General features: G+C 45.2%; 1 protein-coding gene across 2 annotated transcripts in view; it reads right to left on the reverse strand.

Annotated features, from left to right (window-relative positions):
* The window catches only part of USP43 (ubiquitin specific peptidase 43), a 125,167-nt gene extending 106,681 nt beyond the window's left edge, over window positions 1-18,486 (reverse strand). Inside the window, exons 1-2 of one of the 2 annotated variants that reach the window (XM_060764498.2) lie at window positions 17,661-18,486; window positions 317-457 (exon numbers count right to left, since the gene is read on the reverse strand). In XM_060764498.2, the coding sequence (XP_060620481.2) occupies window positions 317-457; window positions 17,661-18,344 (825 nt within the window). In that variant the 5' untranslated portion in view covers window positions 18,345-18,486. The remainder of the gene's footprint in view (window positions 1-316; window positions 458-17,660) is intronic. The other variant, XM_067463820.1, reaches the window with a different exon arrangement.
* Between the last annotated feature and the right edge of the window lie 3,707 nt (window positions 18,487-22,193).

Raw genomic sequence — 22,193 nt, forward strand, 5'->3', positions numbered from 1 at the left:
ACAGTCTACATTTTCAACTCAATAGATTAAAATTTCTTAGCTAATGCTTAGTTCAGAGTTGTCAAACTTGTGGCCTTCCAGATGTTTCAGCCCCAAGTCCCAGAGGCCATATTCAGCTTGTGCAAAGGCCAGAATTACTGAGAGACAAAGTCCAAAACACCTGAAAGGCCACAAGTTTGACACCACATACATTGCTGAGTAACACCAACCCCAAGAATTACTTTCTTACAATTGTCATGCATCTCGCTTGTAGCTGCAACAGAAGGTTAGAGAGATTTCAGAGAAAAAATAGAGTCCTCCCCACTGGAACACTGACCTTTCCAGATACCTTCACTTTTTGATTAAGGGACACAGAACACAGGTCTTCATGCATGCGATCCAGCAGCCACAGAAGGAACTCCAGGGCATCATGTTGCGAATTTCCACGGAACTGTGCACCATACTTGGAAACGACATTCTGCAGTTAAGAGAAAGAGTGGTGTTAGTAAAACTGTGCAGGGAATAAGAAACAAGCCCTTGCTGAAGGAGACCGTCACAGACCTTGAACCTCCCTGCTTCTAACTGGAGAACAATCTGGACTGTGAAAATGCGGCATCAAGAAGGTTCAGTTTTGGTGGCAAAGGTAGCACCAAACTAGAACAAGGTCTAAACTTAAGTTGTGCCATTCATCCTGTTAATGATTTGCCCATAAACAGAGCACATGTGTACAGTTTGTTTGTTTGTTTGTTTGTTTGTTTTTTTGCATGGGCATAAAGATTCCCTTGCCCTTGTGCTTTTTCCAAAAGTTCCCTCTGACCAAATTGTTCAGACTATAATAATCCTGGTAATCTGAGCTCCTGAAAGAACATAAACATGAGTACTCTACCAGAGAATGCACCCTAATTTCTCCCCTTTAACTGAGCTGTGGCCAGCTGCATCTCTATCGTTTAAATTGCCTCCTCTCCTCCCTCCTCATTCTTCTGGTATGCAACAGCAACCCCTCCTGAGATCTGAGAGCTGTCAGGCAATGAGAGAACGCAGAGTTGCGCATACAGAGCTATGCACACATGTAGGATCCCAGCAGCATCATTTCAGATTACATGTCAAAACTGGTACATGGCAGAGAAGTTGAGCCAGAAGCTTTCTCCCCAGTATACCTATTTGCCAGGCAGTGGGAACTGTCCGGTTTGGAGGAGTATTCAATCATATGAGATCTATTATTATTATTATTATTATTATTATTATTATTAACTTTATTTGTACCCCGCTAGCATCTCCCGAAGGGCTCGATGCGCCTTACAAAGGCCAATGCCTCAAAACATAGCATAACAATACACAACTTAAAGCAAATCAGAAACAATTAAAGCAATATTAAAACAACAAAACAATAAGAACAATACACCAAAACATAATAAAAACTGGGGCCGGGCCAAAGTAATGGGTACAGATTAAAAGTGCTGATGTGACAGGTGGTATATCGGATTTCAGGGAAAGTGCAGTGTGCCAGCAATCTTAAGTTCTACTAAAGTGCTTCTGGGACTTGTTGTTGGAGTTTTCCTATTCTGGAAAGGCACATCGGAACAGCCAGGTCTTCAAGTTCTTCCTGAAGACTGCCAATGTAGGGGCCTGTCTAATATCTTTGGGGATATTACCAAGCCTACAGTGGTACAGTCCATGTCTATGTTTGCCACCTAAATAAGAACCGACCCTGAATTATGTGCAACACATTGGCATATCGTTGATTTACTCCAAGATGGTCATTCGCAAAAGGTGTGGTGCACTTTCAGCAAAGATACAAGAAATAGAAGGAATTACAAAGGTGTTGAAACAGAGTAAGAACAATAGAAGGGGAACAGGAACTAGTAGCCAAAGGGAGTGGGTACTCAAATGTGCAGTTAGAGCAGACATGTACTTCTATGTTTTCAGAACCATCTATGGCTACTGTCCTACATGTATCAATCGGTCCCAAATAGACAGAAGAGACCAGTTATACAGTACGTTATACCCCTTAGTACAGGTTGGGTGTCCTTCATCTTAAATACTTGAGACCAGAAATGTTCTGAATTCCGGATTTTTTTTTCAAATTTTGGAATATCTATATTCAAATATACATGCATAATGAGATACCTTGGAGAGAAGAGCCAAGTATAAACATTAAATTTATTTATGATTCAAATGCACCAGTAGATACTGTAAGAATTTTGTGAACTATTTTAATATCTTTGTGCAGTATTTTAATTTTGCACATGAAACAAAGTTTGTGTGTATCGAACAATCAGAAAGCAAACATATTACTACCTCAGTTATAAATGCAGACAACTCTGGAGTATTTTGGATAAGGGATGCTCAACCTGTGTCATTTTTTGTAGATTCAACAAGAATTGGTATTCTTCTAAGCCGGATGCACAAGTAATGTCTGCCTAGGTATAGAAGACTAGTCATTACAATGGATGAACAATATAGAAAACAAGGCAATTCAGTTTTGAATTTCCTCATTTATTAAACTTAATTTAAAGTGGAGACAGGGAATTATTAATCTAAAGATAATTTGGGAACTTCCCTGCAAAGGTAAACCAATTTGACAACAGCCATGTTGCCTACAGTAATATCTGCTGTAGACAAGGATATCTGGGAGGAGCACAGGGTTGGGAAAAGCTGATTCCTGTCTTTAATAGTACCACTGAGCTACACATTTCAGGCCTCTTGAAATTAGGATTACAGTATATTGTCTCCTTTCTCCACCCACCCATCCCCTTCACTCGCCACCATCTTCCTCATTAATTCAAGGCATTTTCATCCCTTGAGGAGCTTTCTCCTGAACTCTTAAGATATACTCCCCCTGCTCCCAATCTTTCATGCTAACCTCTCCCACATACTCTATTTCAAGAACAAGCTGTTCCTTAAATACCAAACTAGTTGTCTAAGTGTGATATGCTGAATAGCAAGACAGGAATGCTAAGAACCTGGGTATATGCAGCAAAAGCATCCATGGGAAGAAGCCATGCCAAGCAAGAGACATTATGTCACGCCAGACTGGGCCAGAGTAGCAGTAGTCAAGGGACTGTCATCCACCACATTACAAGGGCTCCAGTTCAATGGAGCCAGACTATAGCAGTGTGGACTCAGATAATCCTGTTTTGGGGGGCCTTCCACACAGCCACAGAACCCAGACTATCAAGGCAGATAATCCACAGTATCTGCTTTGAACTGGGTTACCTGAGTCCACACTGCCATATAATCTAGTTCAATGTGCATTTTATACAGCTGTGTGGAAGGGCCCTGAGCTATCCAAGGTCAGCACAGAGATGGCGTATTTCTGAAGATGCCAAGTCACATGGCCTGATTCAAACAAAAAGATTCAAACTATGTGAAGGTATCTGGCCACACTAGGGCTACAGCCTCAGCTCTGTGCTCTATTGCCAAGTTAGTAAGCATTTTGAGAGCATCTTGCTTGGTTGTGAAGTGTCCTCAAGCTCTTGATTGGCGCTATCCCTCACAGGTTGGCTAGTGGTTATCCCTAGACAGAAACACACAACACTGGTGTGTTTCAGTTAGATCCTTGGCTCTGGATCATGGCTGGGCATTTTGTGAGATCAAACTCATCAGCCCTTACAACCTCTTATCCGATCCTAAGTTCAAACCGCACAATGTTGCCAGAGAATGAAGTGGAAGCCATTCATATCCATTACTTCTACCAGCCAGCTTCTTGCACATACTTTTTCAACACTGAAAAATAATTAAGTGCTAACAAGGACTTGATCATTAACAGATCTACATGGTATACGTATTGTTAACATTTCTGCCCTCTAGATACCTATCAATAACATGTAGGGAAACCACAGTAGGTAGCTCATCAGTGAAGCTTTGTGGCTTATGGCTGCATAATAACAATCCTATTAAACATAAATTAAGAATGGACTTGCTTGAGAATATTACCATAATAAAATATCATTCTCAGCCATCTCTCAGGGCAAATCCATGTATCACAAAGGAGCTGCCAGAAATTACCAGCAATTGCTACATCACTCAATCCACCAGAAGTCAGTTCTTGTGGGTTTTTTCGGGCTATATGGCCATGTTCTAGAGGCATTTCTCCTGACGTTTCGCCTGCATCTATGGCAAGCATCCTCAGAGGGTCTGGTTGCAATTAGTACAATGGGTTTATATATCTGATATATAAACCCATTGTACTAATTGCAACCAGACCCTCTGAGGATGCTTGCCATAGATGCAGGCGAAACGTCAGGAGAAATGCCTCTAGAACATGGCCATATAGCCCGAAAAAACCCACAAGAACTGAGTGATTCCGGCCATGAAAGCCTTCGACAATACACCAGAAGTCAGGTTTGTGGGTTCATTACTCCATTTCATGCTATATGCACAAGCTAATCTGTCTGCACAAGTAAATGTTTAATTAAGGAGGATGGATAGGACCTATCAGAGTTATTTATGTGAGAAATTACAGCATTCTGAAAAAAAAGTTTTCATTATTTGTTAAATAATGTTTTCTATTTTTTTCTCCTTTTTATGAGTAGAAATTGATATGTTTCCATTTCTTTTAATATTCTGCCAAGTCCTTATTTCCTACTGTTTTCTGCCTGTTCCCTCTACCGGACATGTAGAAATGACACAATGAACTTTTTCTCCTATGAATCTTTGGGGGAAAATGTAAGCTTCACCTTCCAACTTGCTTGGATCCTGGCCTGAATATTCCTTACAGCAGGTATCTTTCATATTTTATTTTAAATCCAAGCAATGAAATATTTTCTCTCAGTGACTGGCTGAATCTCAGTGACAGAAAGAAGTGTTAGAAAATGCAAGGCATGGGGACTGTATGCTTTTCCTACCATGTTGTTGGTTTTCCCTGACTCTGACCCCTAATGTGAACCCATCACAGGGTTTTATGGAACTGAGAGTATGTGGCTCACCCAAGGTCACCCAGTACACTTCAATCACTTCTGTAGCAAGGAATTAAACAGTGGTCTCGAGGATTTCATCACATGCTATCCCCCCCCCCCTTTTCCACACAGTTCTAAAACAGCTTATAGACAAAGTACCACAGAGCCGATCATATGACACAGACTTTCAGCTGCCATCCATGGTGTTTCGTCAGTGAAGTGTGTAAGAAGTGTACGAAATGGGGGAAACCAAAGCCAGGGAGAAATCATCTTCTGAGCTCCTAATGTTGATGGAAATGGGAGAGAGCGCTTAAAAACATGTCCTTGAATCATTTCAGTGACCTGGAGGAATGGTGCCTTGGATCTCTTCTAAGCAGATGGTTGAGATGGGAGGATCCCCTGTGATGGGGGGTAAGTAAATTCCATGCAAATAAGATGATTCTCCCAGTTTTCTCTGCTTTCCCCAGTCCTGCCTGATGATGTCCTTAATGGCATATTCCAATGCTCAAAACACTACACCACACTGGCTTGTCTAGCATACTACACAACAATTTATTTTATGTTCTCTGTAGACTAGAAGTTGGATGCTGTAGAGGAGGAAAACGATAAGCAGGAAGGAATGTTCTATTTGTCTCATTATCCAAGGCCCTGTCAAAGATGAAATCTCTTCATTTTAGGTATGGAAGTTGTCTGAATCATGTAAGAAGAATTTGGCTGTATTTCAGAATGACCAAAGGTTTGCTAATGAATTACTGTGGGAGAGAAAAGAAGGTCAGTTGCTTTGCTGGAATCCAGTGCATGGAGAGAAGATCTGCTTATTGACAGAACTGAAAGAATGCAGAGAAGCTTAAATGTTGACTCTAGTAAAGTAGTTCTCTCACCCCATCTGATCTTGGAAGTAAAGTAGGGTCAGTCCTTGTTAATACTGAATGGGAGACTGCAAACCAATGCTAGGTGCTGCACAATATATTTCAGGGGAATAACAGAGAAAGTCAACTCTATGTATTTCTTGTCAAAGAAAACACTATGAAATTCATGAGATCATCATAAATTGGCAGGTTGTTTTTGTTTTTGTTTTTGTTTTTTGTGTCAGGAGTGACTTGAGAAACTGCAAGTCACTTCTGGTGTGAGAGAATTGGCCGTCTGCAAGGACGTTGCCCAGGGGATGCCCAGATGATTTGATGTTTTTATCATCCTTGTGGGAGGCTTCTCTCATGTTCCCACATGAGAAGCTGGAGCTGATAGAGGGAGCTCATCCACCTCTCCCCAGATTTGAACCTGCAACCTGTCGGTCTTCAGTCCTGCCGTCACAGGGGTTTTACCCACTGCGCCACCGGGGGCTCCTAATTGGCAGGTGACATGAATGAACATACATGCACAGAACAGTTCTCAAGTTTCACAGTTGTGCAACTCACCTTGAGCCCAAGCAGATATTCAACAACCCACTTCATAATTTCCTACCATATATTTGTACAACAGAAGTATGTTTTTTCTGATCTGGCTGAAACCCTAGAAAAGAGTTTTGACCCACCAATGGTTTTGTAGACTGGACAATACAAACAAGCGGTACAGAAAATACATTATCATCAGCACTTAAAAGAAAAGATGAACAGATACAGGCAGTTCTTCCATGCCATTTATTTAAACAAATGAACATGAATTTGTCAAAGTAGCCATTTTTATGCATGGGAGGAAGTTGCCCCAATTTCAGGTGCTTCCAGTGGATTAGTGCTTGAGATCAGTGAGAAAAATCTGTTTCCTTCCTCTCTTCAGCTCAGAGATCCAAATGTCTGCTATGGAGCTAATTTTTAATGTGTTTTTACCTCTCCTAATTTATTACTTAGCTTTATTACTTATCTTAGGAGAATGAAAAAGGTCAGTGGCAGCAATAAAAACATCACAATGGGGATATTCCTGGCATGCTTGCAACAGAATCATGGACAATAAAGAAACGGGAGCTGTACGCAGCAGACTGATTCAACAGGCATCTGAACTTAGCAAGGAAGAGCAGCCCATTCATTCACTCCTGTCTGATAGTACAGTTCAATGTGAGGACAATGCAAACTATTTTTGGACTGGACAGCAGAAAAGGGTAGATTGTGTCTGCCAGAAGTTCGTAAGGACTGCTGAAGAGGAATGGTTCCAGGAGGTTTTGCAAAGCAACTCCTGGAGACAGTCTACACAACTCTTTGATGTAACTAAGACCACTTCTACACTGCCATATTATCTAGAGTATCAAAGCGGATAATCCACAATATCTGCATTGAAGTGGATTATATGAGTATACACTGCCATATAATCCAGTTCAAATTAGATAATCTGGATTTTATATAGCAGTGTAAAGGGGGCTGAATTCATGTCTCTCACCTTTCAGTACCCCAGAATGAAAACATCTATTAGCAATCATCATTTAGGAATCATACAAACTATTTTGATTCCTGCGGCAAAAGACAAGATGCCCCACCCACAGTCCAACCGACAGGAACTGAACTTTTAGTTGATGGAGTAGTTTTTATTGCCACATCTGAGGGCTGTCAACTAGTTTGGGTGAGCAAGGAAAATTACTTGAGCTCACTAATCCACACAGTGAAAAAGCCAAATGACCGCTACCACACTGTTATACAACACACACTGCCTGCTATCTAACTTACATAAGAAGCTGGTTATTTAGAAAAGGGCATTTTCACGTATAGTGTCCAAACCACAAAGTATACCTGAAATCTAAATTTATGGGAACTGGTTTTTTTAACTGTTTATTTCCTATGCTTTCCCCAAGGATAACTATTGCTAGTATTTAATGCTGTATTGCTGTATTACTTTGGCTTTAATATAGTATGCTATTTATAACTGTTAGGAATTTTTATGGATTGTTTTTATGAATTATACATATTTATTAAATGGACAAACAAATCAAATGAACATATAGATCAGCGGTTCTCGAAGTGTGCTCTGCAGAGCCCTTGGGGCTCAACAAACACACTGATAGGCTCCAAGGTTTCTTCCTCCTCCTTCTTTTCCAAGCTTTTACTCCTCTTTCCTGCTCTTCCTTGTCCCCTGCCTCCCTTGCCACCAAAAGCTGTTTTTCCTTGCCTTACTTGCTGCCCAGATCCTTTCCCCCTCACCTTGCTTGCTTCCATAACCCTATTTCCTTTCCACTGCTCAGGGGGTGCTTTGGTTGTGTTTTTCCTGCATGGCAGAAGGGGGCTGGATTAGATGGCGCCTGGGGTTGCTCCTTCTGTTGGGTCACGGCGGTTCTGTGTGGGATGTTTGGCCCAATTCCATCATTGGTGGGGCTCGGAATGCTCTTTGATTGAAGGTGAACTATACATCCTAGTAACTACAACTCCCAAATGTCAAGGTCTATTTCCCCCAAATGCCATGTGTGTTCACATTTGCACATATTGAGTATTCCCGTCAAGTTTGGTCCAGATCCATCATTGTTTGAGTCCACAGTGTTCTCTGGATGGAGGTGAACTACAATTCCAAAATTCAAGGTCAATGCCCACCAGACCCTTTCAGTATTTTCTGTTGGTCATGAGAGTTCTGTGTGCCAAGTTTGGTCCAATTCCATTGTTGGCGGAGTTCAGAATGCTCTTTGATTATAGGTGAACTATAAATCCCAGCAACTATAACTCTCAAATGACAAAATCAAATTTTTGAGTGATAGTCACTCCTTGGGTTAGTAGGTGACTTATGGCCAAATTTAGTGACAATTCCTCCAGTGGATTTTGAGTTATGATGTTACTCAAAATGAACAGAGCATTTTTGTCTGGTTTGCCTACTCTGGAACATGCAACATATAATTGTCCTTGTTTAGGGGTCCCTTTCAAATCTATGGTACTATATCTGTCATAAACATATGTGTGTGTGTGTGTGTGTGTGTGTGAATCATATATATTTACCTATATCTATGGCTGGATGGCTCTTTGTCAGGAGGGCTTTATGTTTTCTTGCTCTGGTCAAGGGGCTTGGACTGGATGGCCTTCAGGCAGCATTTCTCAACCTTGGGTTTGGGGACTCCTGGGGGGGTTGCAAAGAGGTGTCAGAAAGATCACCAAAGACCACCAGAAAACACAGTATTTTCTGTGTGGAAAGTTTAGCCCAATTCTGTCGTTGGTGGGGTTCAGAATGCTCCTTGATTGTAGGTGAACTATAAATCCCAGCAACTACAACTTCCAAATGACAAAATCACAATTTTTGAGTGATGGTTCTTTAACCCTTAAGGTAAAGGTAGTCCCCTGACATTAAGTCCAGTCATGTCTGACTCTAGGGTGTGGTGCTCATCTCCATTTCTAAGCCGAAGAGCCAGCGTTGTCCGTAGACAACTCCAAGGTCATGTGGCCAGCATGGAGCGCCGTTACCTTCCCGCCGGAGTGATACCTATTGATCTACTCACATTTGCATGTTTTCGAACTGCTAGGTTGGCAGAAGCTAGGGCTGACAGAGGAAGCTCACGCCGCTCCCCGGAATCAAACCTGCGACCTTTCGATCAACAAGCTCAGCAGCTCAGTGCTTTAACCCACTGCGCCACCGAGGGCTCCAACCCTTTAACCCTTAACCTGCTCTTAAAAGAATGTGGGGCTTTTACCCCACATTCTGGCTGAAGAGCCACAAGTTGTTGTGTTTTTTTTCCATCTCAACAGGCAGCTTTATCTGGGAACTGGGGAAGCAATTGGGGTGGCCAAAACTGGTTGGTGAGAAGATGACAAGGGCCAATAATTTCTACCAAGAAATTAGCCTGATCACTTTTTATTTTTATTTTTTAATTTTAAATTGCTGGCTTTAAAAAAAAGGAACACGTATGTGATACCAGCAGATCAGGATATGGGGATGTCTTTAGTGTACTGTGCATATCTTAAGAAGGACATCCAGAGAAGGAAAAACAGGATAGTGAGGAGCTGGAAAGCAAGCCCAGTGCAGAATTGCTGAAAGAGCAGGGCATTTTTAGCCAGAAGAAAAAAAAACTAGGGGAGACAAGACAGTCGTCTTTAAATATCTAACACACTGTCATGCAAGAACAAAGTCCTCAGTTTCACGATAGGACAGGACTAGAACCAATGAGTAGAAATACTCATTAAGAAAGAAGATCCCACCTAAGCATGAGAAAAAACTTCTGCAGAGCCCTCAGAGCTCCACAAAACATACTGTTGGGCTCCAAGGTTCCTTCCTCCTCCTCCTTCTCCAAGCTTTTACTCCTCTTTCCTGCTCAGACTTCTCAGTGGTGGGATAGGCTAAATTCTGAGGTGGTGGGTTCATAAGACACTAAAGTCATCCCAGTATACTGATCTGCTGGTATCACAGACATGATTCTTTTTTAATGCCAGCTATTTAAAATAGGAAAAAGTGACCAATCTAATTTCCTGATAGAAATTATAAAACCATTGTAAATTTATTTATTAGTAATGGAACTGTGAATGGCAGAACCTAGCCTAAGCAGGGGATTTGACCCTCCAAGATTTTCCAAACACTAGCTTTGAGCCAGAAAGCAATCTGAAAGAATAGGACAGGAAAAGGCACTTAATCATTCCTGACCACTGGATTTCTACCACAAATTGTCCCCCCAATCCTCCCTTACCAAGCACAGAATGTCCATTGTGTGTTTGCAAAGATGCAGCAGAAAACTAGTGTAGCCATAAAAGGGCTAAGTGTACCTCTTTTTTATCTCACCCCTATCCTGTGCTCTCCATCAGCTGCTCCCCACCCCAACCTGACAAACCAATTTGCAGGCATAAACATCTTCTGTCTGGCTTTCTTAAACCTATGCCATTTTGGCCTTGTTGTCGCTTACTGACCAGCAATAGGTTGGCAAATACAACAACAAAGAACTAGGGGTGTCTAGTTAGGTTATGTACTGGATGCTTCCACATTAGCAATTCAGGAACCTCTAAGGGAAAGCTGATCACAGCAGAAAAGTGTACAAAGCCTTCTTTTTTTATAATTCCTAAAAAATGCAGAGTAAACACAGGATGGGGTTGTCGGTTTTCCATGCTCTTCAAAATCCAAATGAGCTCTCCAGCAATGGGATGGCACAGTGGAGAGTGTAACTTAATTGGTACATGCAGAAATATCGTGCTAGAAATACACTATCCTTGTTGAGTGCTAACTTTGAGAGCAAGGAAAGGCTCGAGGGAGAATAGCTCCAGAGTGTAGCAAAGATAAAAGACTGTATCTTTTTCCAATTCTTAAAATTGTTTTGTTTGTTACATTTACAGCCTGCCTTTCTCCAAGGAGATCTAGGAAATACGCACAATTTCCCATTCTCATAAGTAACCATCTTGCAAGATAAAGTTAGGCTGAGAGAGGGAGTGATTGGCACAGACAACTTCAGGGTCAAAGCAGGGCTTGAATCCAAGTCTCCCAAATCTCTCAAGATTTTTTTCAATGCATTTAAAAATGCCCTGCTTTTATAATGCTTCTTCACATGGATGCTAAAAAGGGCTTCAGTCCCAGTCCTCTTTTTTAGGGTGTTAAAATGGTATTGAAGGAACAAGCCAGCTGATTTTATACTGAGTCCAATAGCTCAGCAGCAAGGGCCTCCCTTTCAGCACCCTTCCTCTCTCTCTTCTCCTTTCCACTTGCTCATCAGGAACAAAACAGAATTGAAGGGGCAGAAGTGAGGTCTTTTCTTGTATTTCCCAGGTCATCTTCCAGGGAAGTCACCAAACAGATTCCCTGCAGCACTCCATTCATTCCCAAGTGACCACACAAATAGGATTTGGGGTTGATTCAGTACAACTGCTTCACTTTCGAATTCTTTGCAACAAGGAGAAGTAGGAGAGGGAGATTTAAGTGGAACTGGAAAGAATCAGGGTTGCAAAGGGGATAGCACCACAGGATAAATTTTCTCAAAAAAGACTCTAGTCTCCCTGTCTCTCTCCTGCACAGTCTCCTTCCCAGAGTCCTTTGATAGCATGTTGTTTCCTGGAAACCCAGCCTGTCAAACACACACTGCTACTACACATCATAATAAATAGAGGTGCTCATGTGATCTAAAGGGCCCTCCCAATCAGCAGCTAAAAACATGAAGTTAGTCAAAACAGATTGCTCTCTTTCATAGTTGGGGCAGATATAGGGGGAGGTTTGAATCGCCTAAGGAAGTGGTTCTCAACCTGTGGGTCCCCGAATGTTTTGGCCTTCAACTCCCAGAAATCCTAACAGCTAGTAAACTGACTGGGATTACTGGGAGTTGTAGGCCAAAACACCTGGGAATCCTCAGGTTTAGAACCACTAATGCACAGCAAATGTTTATTATCTATGGAAGAAACTCACATCATCATACCTGCTCCATCCCAAGAAAGGGGTGGAGCAGGAAAGGGCTGCAAGGTTGGTTATTTTAAAAGGCACATTCAATATTATAAGACCATTTCTTATCAGCAGGAGGCTCAGACACCACACAGCTATTATAGGCTTTAAAATACTCCTTCACAGCTATTTTCCAGAAAAATAGAAAATAGAAGGATGTAGTAAATGAGGAAGAGCAGAAGGGAAGAAAAAAGAATATGGGCATGGATTGCAATAGCTGTGGTGCTTCCAAATGTTCAAAACAATTTGAATACATCCATTTTCAAACACACTGCAATGTATTTAAAACAATCTTAAAGGGTAGAACTCAATGGTTCTATTTTAAGTTATGTTAATTTGACCTATGTACTATTGGTTTTTTGTATTGTTTTAACTGTGTCTTGCTGTAAGCTGTCCTGAGTCCCTTCCGGGAGATAGGATAGAAATAAAACATTATTATTATTATTATTATTATGTAGTATTATGTAGTATTTTCATGTTTTAAGTAATGCCTTTGGGCTGAAATGACTTCTCTCACCTGGGAGAGGGGAGTTTCAGCAGAGGAGATATCTGATTTATTATGGAAGTGTAACAAATTCTCCAGTATGAGCCTGCCCACCTGGGCTTTAAGATCTTTACAGGAGAATACCGGAGGGGGGGGGGGCAGCTGTGGAGACCCCTGCAAACCCGCTTCCTTTCCACCAACAGGCAAAGATCTAGTTAGCCCCTGATTGGCTGGTGCAAAATTAGAAGTACAGTACTTTATTTTCTTTGTCCATGCTTTCCAAATTACTTTTAATTTGGCTAATGTTTTTCTCTGACAATTTCTTGGTGTTGTAATATTATAGCTTTATTGCCTTATAATTTGTCTGCCGTTTTTTCTCAAAAAATTCTTGCTATGAGCTGTCTTGAGTCCTAGTTAGAGGAGAGAATAATGTTAAAATCCCAAACTGCCCTTCCAAAAGCACTTCCAAATGCCACAATTTATGGTCAACCTGGCAACCTTACCTGCAAATGCGACATCTACAATCTGAGGATGATATAAATACAGTCTCATGTAGCACCATATCCATCTGTTTCACCAGGGTATAAAACAGAGCAATGTATTACAGAAGCAAGAAACACCTGGACAAGTACACACAGCAGCAACCTCTATTTGTAAGATCATCATAGATCAGGAAAGCAAACCTAAGAAACTCATAGTTATGCATAGAGAATTCAATTTTCCCCATAATTATCCTATTAACAAGCTCAGAGTGGAGTATAAATAATGTAAAACAGTACACTTGAAATAGAGACAGCTGTGTTATACATGTCCATCTTACATATACAGGAATCTGAGAATTGAATTCCCTAGCCCTTGTGGAAAAAGAAAAAAAAGTAAATATTGCATACTATGTTCACTAATGTTTTAATCACTCAGCATGCATTGGTCAGCAAATGAGGGTGTGAAGAGACACCACTGAAATCTTGGTTTGAGGTGATGTTGAAGGATATGGGAGTGTCTATTAGCAATTCCTTAATATTGCAATTATCCTGTTCTCCTAGGGTTATATTTTTTCCCACCTGCATAATATAAACACTGCCCTTCAAATCTACCTTTTGTTACTGTTCCTTCAGCTAAAAGCTTCCACACCTGCAAATATAATGTACAGCAAACTCATTAAATAAAGTTAAATAACTAAATAAACTCAGGAAAGAGGACTGAATCTATTTTAAGGATGAGTGTTGATACAACCCTTGTTTCACATTTTGCTTTGTAAATTTATCGCAATCTGCTATCTTTGTTTTCACAAGTCTGTGCAAAATGATGTGTGGCATGATCCTGGAGATTCCTCTTGAATATCCTATCTACCTGAATCTCTTTCTTAACAAATAAGTATCAAAAGAAAGAACACAGCCAAATAAAGCAAATACCATTTCACTTCTGATGGTGGTTGCCATATCAATGTGGAAAGACCTGTTCACACACACTCACACACAATCCTGGTAATCAACGGCCATTCAAAGAGCCGAATAAGTAACATGAGATTTTGCCAAAGCCTCGGCTCAGGCATTTCCCTCAAACTGACTCTGACAGCCAGCAGCCAAATGTGAGCATCGGAGACAGGAAAAGCTCACCTCCGGAAGAAATCCAATCTGTCAACAAGAATGACCAGATAATAACATCAAACAACCAATAGAAAGGATCTTGGCCAATAAGGCCGCCTAATCCTACCTCAAAGAGGTCTACTTTTCCAAGCAAAGCATAACACCAAAGACACACACAAAATTCTGCACCAGCATCACCCCAGTCACCCTTAAGCTAAGAATCACAGCACTAAAAGCAAACCTCCTCTCTCACACTTACTGTCGTTCTCTGCTGCCAGTTGAGCTGCTCAACCTTTTCCTCAGAAATTTTCCTGAGAGAAAGGAAGGGCTCAACACGGCAGTTTCAGCTCAGCATTCCAGAGATGGTTTTGCAGCTCCATCACTTATTACAAATTCACATTCATAGCTTAAGGGAACCCCTTTTGCAAGCAAAGCCCAAGACTTTCCTGTACCCTAAGAAAGTGATTTTAGGCTGTGGGCTGGTGTGCAGATAGCCACACCATGTGATAGATAGAAAATATGTGGATCTGGCATTTTTATTTCTTTCTGTTCAGGTATGCCTTACGTGTTAAACAAGAAGCAGCTAGAATTGCTGTTCCAAGTTCATTTGACCTCCCTCTTCCTTTTTACATCACTTTTCTTCTCATTCCTAGTAGCATTAACTCACCTCACAGCACAACAGCCTGTGCTGTTTAACCTGTGTAAAAAAGGATCCTGTCTGGCTGGAGCACTGGTAAGCCCCTCACAAGGGAGCTCAGCCAACAAAAATACAGTCACAGGGAAGGGAACAAAGTGAGAGCATTGCCCCTCAGGTAAGATCCCCCACAACAAAATGTTCCTTCAACCCCCAGATTCCTAACACCACAGTAAGTGAAAATATAAACTGAGCATTTAGAAACAGCCTCTAACCCTATACATCCAAAGAAAAGGTGCAGGCAGAGTAACCAAGAGAATGTGAACACACCAAAGATAGGAATCCTAGGTGTGGATGTTTTCTAGTATCTCATTCTCTAGAAATGTGGGCACTTAAAGAAAAAATCATGAAGGGGGAAATATTCCTATGTAATGCCCTCAGTTTGCCCTTCCCCTGTAGCTACCTCCTTGATGTGGTACAAAAGGGGAAAACCAACACAAAATCCTGTGTAGTTATTAATTTCTGTTCTGTTGGAACTATTGGAGCCATCTGGGATTGAGAAAGAAAGCTGAGACCAGCACAGTGCGCTCCACCAGTTCTTCCCAAACTATCTCAAGTGGCACAATACCTGCTCCCATGTGCCAAGTATTGTTGCCATATTGATACCATGTTATTAACATATAAAGGATTGTTGGTGAACAGGAAGATTTAAAGATGGGCTTAAAACTAACCTTAAAAACTGTGGCATAGACACTGAGAACTGGAAAGCCCTGGCCCTTGAGTGCTCTAACTGGAGGTCAGCTGTGATCAGGAGTGCTGTGGAATTTGAAGAGGCACAAACAGAGGACAAAAGGCATAAATGTGCCAAGTGGAAGGCACATCAAGCCAACCCTAACCAGAACCACCACCTACCTGGAAACCGATGTCCTGGAAGAATATGTGGGTCAAGAACAGGGCTCCACAGTCCCCTACATATCCACTGCCAAGACACTACATTTGGAAAGCCATCATACTCAAGACAGCAAGGGATTGCTTAAGTAAAGTAAGTATGATCATATTTGCTACCTTCCTCAAAATAGATTACAGAATAAAAAAGCTAGATAATTAAACTTAAACTGTCACATTTTGGACATATGATGAGAAGACACGACTCACTCGGAAAGACAACCATGTTTGATAAGGTAGGAAACTATAGGAAAAAGAGGATAGCCTCAGTCAGGGAAGCCACAGCCTTAAGGGCAGTTGAGGATAAAATTAGCAGGAGGTATTTTGTTCATATGGTTGCCTTAAGATGAAGTTGACTTGGCAGCAGTTCACAACAAACAAGAGCCAAAGGCTTCTGACCTGACTGGTCCACAGAGCTCCACTTTGACAGCTCTTCTCTACAGCAACAGGAGTTCAAAATACTTTCTCTGATCTCTCTTCTGCACCTTCTAACATGCATGCCTCCTTGACCATCAAGGAGCAAAGTGTGATTGAGAAGGAAAAGATCTACAACAGCCCTCAACTCCAGAGTCCCTCTCAAATGCGGAATACCTTGGAGCAATGCACTTGCTAGCCACCCCACACCCCTCCACTGCACTGCCTCTCTCCGCACCCCCTCCCCCTCCAATCTGCCCAGAAAACAGGGACAGAAAAGACAGCCAAGCTGGATGCCCTTCATTATTTATTATTATTTATTTACTTCACTTGTATACCGCATTTCTCCCCCCAGCAGGGGACTCAAAGTGGTTTCCAACATAACTATGGCAAAATGTAATACCTCACAATCAGAAGCCTTGCACAACAATAATAACATACAATAGCCCCCGGTGGCGCAGTGGGTTAAGCCCTTGTGTTGGCAGGACTGAAGACCGACAGGTTACAGGTTTGACTCTAGGGAGAGCGCGGGTGAGCTCTCTCTGTCAGCTTCAGCTCCCCATGTGGGGTAATGAGAGAACCCTCCCACAGGGATGGTAAAACATCAAAACATCCTGATGTCCCCTGGGCAATGTCCTTTTAGATGGCAGAGTCCCAAGGCCAAGTTTTTACTTTTCTTCTGGAGGTCAGGAGGGAGGGTGCTGATCTAGTTTTGTTGGAGAGAGAGTTCCATAGCTGAGGAGCCACCACCACTGAGAAAGCCCTGTCTCTTGTCCCTGCCAATTGCACTTGCGAGGAAGGTGGAAACCAGAGCAGGGCCTCCCTAGTTGATCTTAATCTCCAGATTAAAATCATTAGTTGACCATACAAGCACCATCCCTCTGTTCTCCTGTCCAAACCCCTGACAGTTCTTCAAGATACAAAGCATCATTTCCCCCTTGCCCTCCGACTCAGCCCTGGTCCCCTGTCCCTCCGCAGGTCATCACGCACAATGCTGCTCTGCCCTGACCCCACCACCTTTACCCTCTCCCTTAGCTCCCAGGTAGCAGAGCCCGCCCTCTCCAAACTTTTCCCCCCTCCCTCCCCTCTGCGTGGCCAGGGGTTGACAGGGTTCCTGCCAAGGCATGGGCAGCGCCAGTTCGGCCTGGGCAGGAAGAGCAACGAGGAGCCGGGCTGCAGGTGGCAGGTGCGGCTGAACAGGTGGCAGGCGGGAGCGAACTAGAGAGCGGAGGGGAAGCGAAGCGCTTTCCGTCCGCACTCTCTCTGCCACAGCAGCGTGGCGAAGGGCGTGGGCCGGATCCCCCTCGGAGTTGAGGTGGGCGCCTTGGCCGAAGCCGGTTGGCGCTGTCCCGGGAGCAAGCTCGCGAGGAAGGCGCGCGGGCCAGGCTGGCGAGCGAGCGAGCGAGCGCGGCGCCTACCTTGAAGTCTGCGGAGAGCTGGGGCGTGTACTGGAGGGTCCAGAGGGCGCGGACGAGGGCGGCCAGGTGCCGGGTGACCTCTCCGGAGGGCCCTGCGGCGGGGAGGGGCGGCGGGGACGGGGAGGCGGGAGGAGGAGGCGGCGGCGGGGGCGGGGAGGGCAGCGCCAGGAGGAGGAAGGCGGCCAGGAGCTCGGTGTGGCTCAGGCACTGGACCACGGCGTTGAGGAAGCAGGTGTTGCCGTGGTTCTTGAGGCCCTGGGCGCCGGGCGTGAGCGGGCGCGGCTGGGCGGGGCTGGGCGCCGAGGGGGGGCTCAGCACGCCCACAGCCACACGCAGCCCCCCGCCGCCGCCCCCTCCTCCTCCTCCTCCTCCCGCCGCTCCGGCGCCTACCTGTCCGCGCTCGGGCCCCGGCGGGCGCGTGAATCCGCCCTCGTCGTCCTCCTCCTCGTCCGCCTCGCGGCTCTCCTGCTGCCTCCGCCGCTTCTTTTGCTGCTGCTGCTGTTGTTGCTGCTGCCTAGCCCCGCGCAAAGTTTGCAGGAGGCGCCGGGCCAGCCGACTCAGGGCGCGCACGGCTCGACGGCGGCGCCCGGCTCCGAGGCTGCGCGGATGGGAGCCCAGCGAGCCCCTCTCCCCTCCGGGCCCGCGCGCCTCCTCCGCCGCCTCCTTGCCTATGGGCTCCCCCATCGCCGCTGCTGCTCCGCCGCCTCAGCCTCGCCCTCCTGCTTCCCGGTGCGCCACTGGAGGCGGCGGAGGGCGCATAGTAGGCGCCGGGCGGGCGTCGCGCTCTGTTTTTCCCGCCTCGGCTCCGGAGAAAGAGAGGCAGCGAGAAGGGGAGGGAGGGAGGCAGGCAGGGAGGGAGGGTGGCGCGCGGGAAGGCAGCCACTCAGCGAGGGAGGGCGCGAGGGAGGGGCGCGAGGCGGCGGCGGCGGCGGCGCGTGAGTTTGGAGGTGCGGAGCCAAGCGCCGCCCTCTCTCTCTCTCTCCGGCGCTCCTTCTTCCTTTCCCTCTGAGGGCGAGGCTGGCGCGGAGGAGGGGCGGACGAAGGAGCGGGAGCCCGGGCATGGGATGGCATGGGACGACCCGCTGGCCCCGGACTCTCCCTCCTTGTCTCTGGCGCCAAAGTGGAGGGAGGGGGAGAAGGCCGAGAGAGCCAGAGGGGGATTTCTGGGCGGCTGTCATTCAAGGAGGGAAGCCGCGAAGGGAAGCACCGTCCGGGTGATCGGATGATAGCGCCGAGCCTTACGGAGTTGCCGCAAAGGCGGCTGTGAATAAGGGAAGGGGGGGGGGCGGAGGGAGAGCGGGGAGAGCGAAGGAAGCACGGGAAGGAAGGAGGGCACGCTTAGGGTAAGGGTTAGGGCAAGGTTTAGGGTTTGGGTTACGATTAGGGTTCGGGGTTAACCACCTTATGAACCATCTAGGACCTTAAGATCTTCTGCGGAGGCCCTGCTCTCGCTCCCACCTTCTTCGCAGATGCGTCTGGTGGGAAGGAGAGACAGGGCCTTCTCAGCTGGGCCCCTCAACTGTGGAACACCCTGCCTAGAGATACAAGATCGGCTCCCACCTTCCTGACTTTTCGAAAAAAAGGTGAAAACATAGCTTTTTGAGCAGGCTTTCCCAAATACAGCATGGCTAAGCAGAATTATGGAACTACTTGATAGTGCAATGGAATAATGATTTGACATGGAGACGCTCATGATAATGTTTTAAGGCTTTGTACGGTTTTTATATTTTTCATATCATATGCAATTGTTTTTAACAGATTTTCTTGATTGTTTTTACTTGTTATAATTATTGAGGCATCGAATTGTTGCCAATTTGTGAACCGCTCCAAGTCACCTCTGGGCTGAGAAGGGCAATATATAAATATAGTAAATAAATAAATAAATAAGGGTTAGGGTAAGGGGTTAGGCTTAGGTTTACAGTATGGTTCAGGATTAGGGTAAGAGTTAGTGTTTCACCATTAAAGAACTCTTAACATTCCTTCTAGAGTATCTGTCTCCAGCCTAAGTCTCTCTTGTGCAAACAGCGTTCCCGAAGAAGTGACGCGGCATCTCCGTAACACTTGGAGCTTCCGGATCCAGCTATCATACTATTCCCAAGCACTGCAGAGGCGCGTAGAATCATAGAATCATAGAATCAAAGAGTTGGAAGGGACCTCATGGGCCATCCAGTCCAATCCCCTGTCAAGAAGCAGGAATATTGCATTCAAATAACCCCTGACAGATGGCCATCCAGCCTCTGTTTAAAAGCTTCCAAAGAAGGAGCCTCCACCACACTCTGGGGCAGAGAGTTCCACTGCTGAATGGCTCTCACAGTCAGGAAGTTCTTCCTAATGTTCAGATGGAATCTCCTCTCTTGTAGTTTGAAGCCATTGTTCCGCGTCCTAGTCTCCAGGGAAGCAGAAAACAAGCTTGCTCCCTCCTCCCTGTGGCTTCCTCTCACATATTTATACATGGCTATCATATCCCCTCTCAGCCTTCTCTTCTTCAGGCTAAACATGCCCAGCTCCTTAAGCCGCTCCTCATAGGGCTTGTTCTCCAGACCCTTTATCATTTTAGTCGCTCTCCTCTGGACACATTCCAGCTTGTCAATATTCATCACAGCCAATATTGATCAGTGAAGAATCGTCCGGCGGAGCTTTTCCGAGTTGTCAGGGGCCTTTTAAATCCGCCAAAAAGCGAGGCCTCGGACAACTCGGTGGCTCGCTGTGAAGCATTTGCTCGATCCTTCGCAGATAAAATTGAGCAGATTCGGTCGGGTTTTGACGTCATGTTAACGGCAGTCTCTGGGGATGTAACGAGAACATCTGCTTGTCCAGTTTTATTGGATTCTTTTCAATTGGTTCAGCTTGAGGATGTGGACAGGATCCTTGGAGAGGTGCGACCCACCACATGCATCCTAGACCCCTGCCCATCCTGGCTGATCAAGGAAGCCAGAGGGGGTTTGGCGGAGTGGGTGACGGTGATGGTCAATGCCTCCTTACAGGAAGGAAAATTTCCAGCGAGCTTAAAACAAGCTATTATAAAACCGCTGTTGAAGAAACCATCACTGGATCCCACTCAATTCGACAACTATCGACCAGTTTCCAATCTTCCCTACTTGGGCAAAGTCATGGAACGTGTGGTGGCAACACAACTCCAGGGGTTTCTGGTAGACACTGATTATCTTGATCCGGCACAGTCTGGCTTTAGGCCAGGACATGGAACTGAGACAACCTTGGTCGCTTTGGTAGATGATCTTCACAGGGAACTGGACAGGGGGACTGTGTCCCTGTTAGTTTTGCTGGACCTCTCAGCGGCTTTTGATACCGTCGATCACGGTATCCTTCTGGGTCGCCTCATGGATATGGGGCTCGGGGGCACTGCTTTGCAGTGGCTCCGATCCTTCCTTGAGGGACGGACCCAGAAGGTGTTATTGGGTGACACCTGTTCGGCCCCACAACCGTTGTTGTGTGGAGTCCCACAGGGTTCAATTTTGTCCCCGATGTTATTTAACATCTACATGAAGCCGTTGGGAGAGATCATTCGGAGTTTTGGACTGAGATGTTATCTCTATGCAAATGATGTCCAGATCTGTCACTCCTTCTCACCTGTCACCAAGGAGGCTGTCCAGACCTTGAATCGGTGTTTAGCTGCTGTATCGGACTGGATGAGAGCTAACAAATTGAAATTGAATCCAGACAAGACAGAGGTCCTACTGGTCAGTCGTAAGGCCGAACAGGGTATAGGGTTACAGCCTGTGTTAGATGGGGTTACACTCCCCCTGAAGACGCAGGTTCGCAGCTTGGGAGTGATCCTGGACTCATCGCTGAGCCTGGAATCCCAGGTCTCAGCGGTGGCCGGGAGAGCTTTCGCACAATTAAAACTTGTGCGCCAGCTGCGCCCGTACCTTGAGAAGCCAGATCTGGCCACGGTGGTCCACGCTCTTGTCACATCCCGGCTGGATTACTGCAACACACTCTACGTGGGGTTGCCTTTGAAGACTGCTCGGAAACTACAACTAGTCCAGCGAGAAGCAGCCAGATTGTTCAGCGGAGCGACGTACAGGGAGCATACAACCCCCCTGTTGTGTCAGCTCCACTGGCTGCCGATCCAATTCCGAGCACAATTCAAAGTGCTGGTTTTGACCTACAAAACCCTATACGGTTCCGGCCCAGTGTATTTGTCCGAACGGATCTCCCTCTACGTCCCATCTCGAAGCTTAAGATCTTCTGGGGAGGCCCTGCTCTCGACCCCGCCACTGTCACAAGTGAGGCTGGCGGGGACGAGGAGCAGGGCCTTCTCAGTGGTGGCCCCCCACCTGTGGAATTCACTCCCCGGGGAGATTAGATCGTCATCTTCCCTTTTGGCGTTTAGGAAAAAACTGAAGACCTGGATCTGGGATCAAGCCTTTGGTCATTCTGACAGCTAACTGAAGGATCTGATGATAGACAAGGACAAATGGAATGGAATGGATATATGGACTCTGAACCCTGAGCATGAGACTGTTTTATTATTTTATTATGTACTGATGTTTTTAATTAATTGTTGAGTTG

Source organism: Anolis sagrei, chromosome 2 (genome assembly GCF_037176765.1).
Source record: "Anolis sagrei isolate rAnoSag1 chromosome 2, rAnoSag1.mat, whole genome shotgun sequence".
Lineage (NCBI taxonomy): Eukaryota > Metazoa > Chordata > Lepidosauria > Squamata > Dactyloidae > Anolis > Anolis sagrei.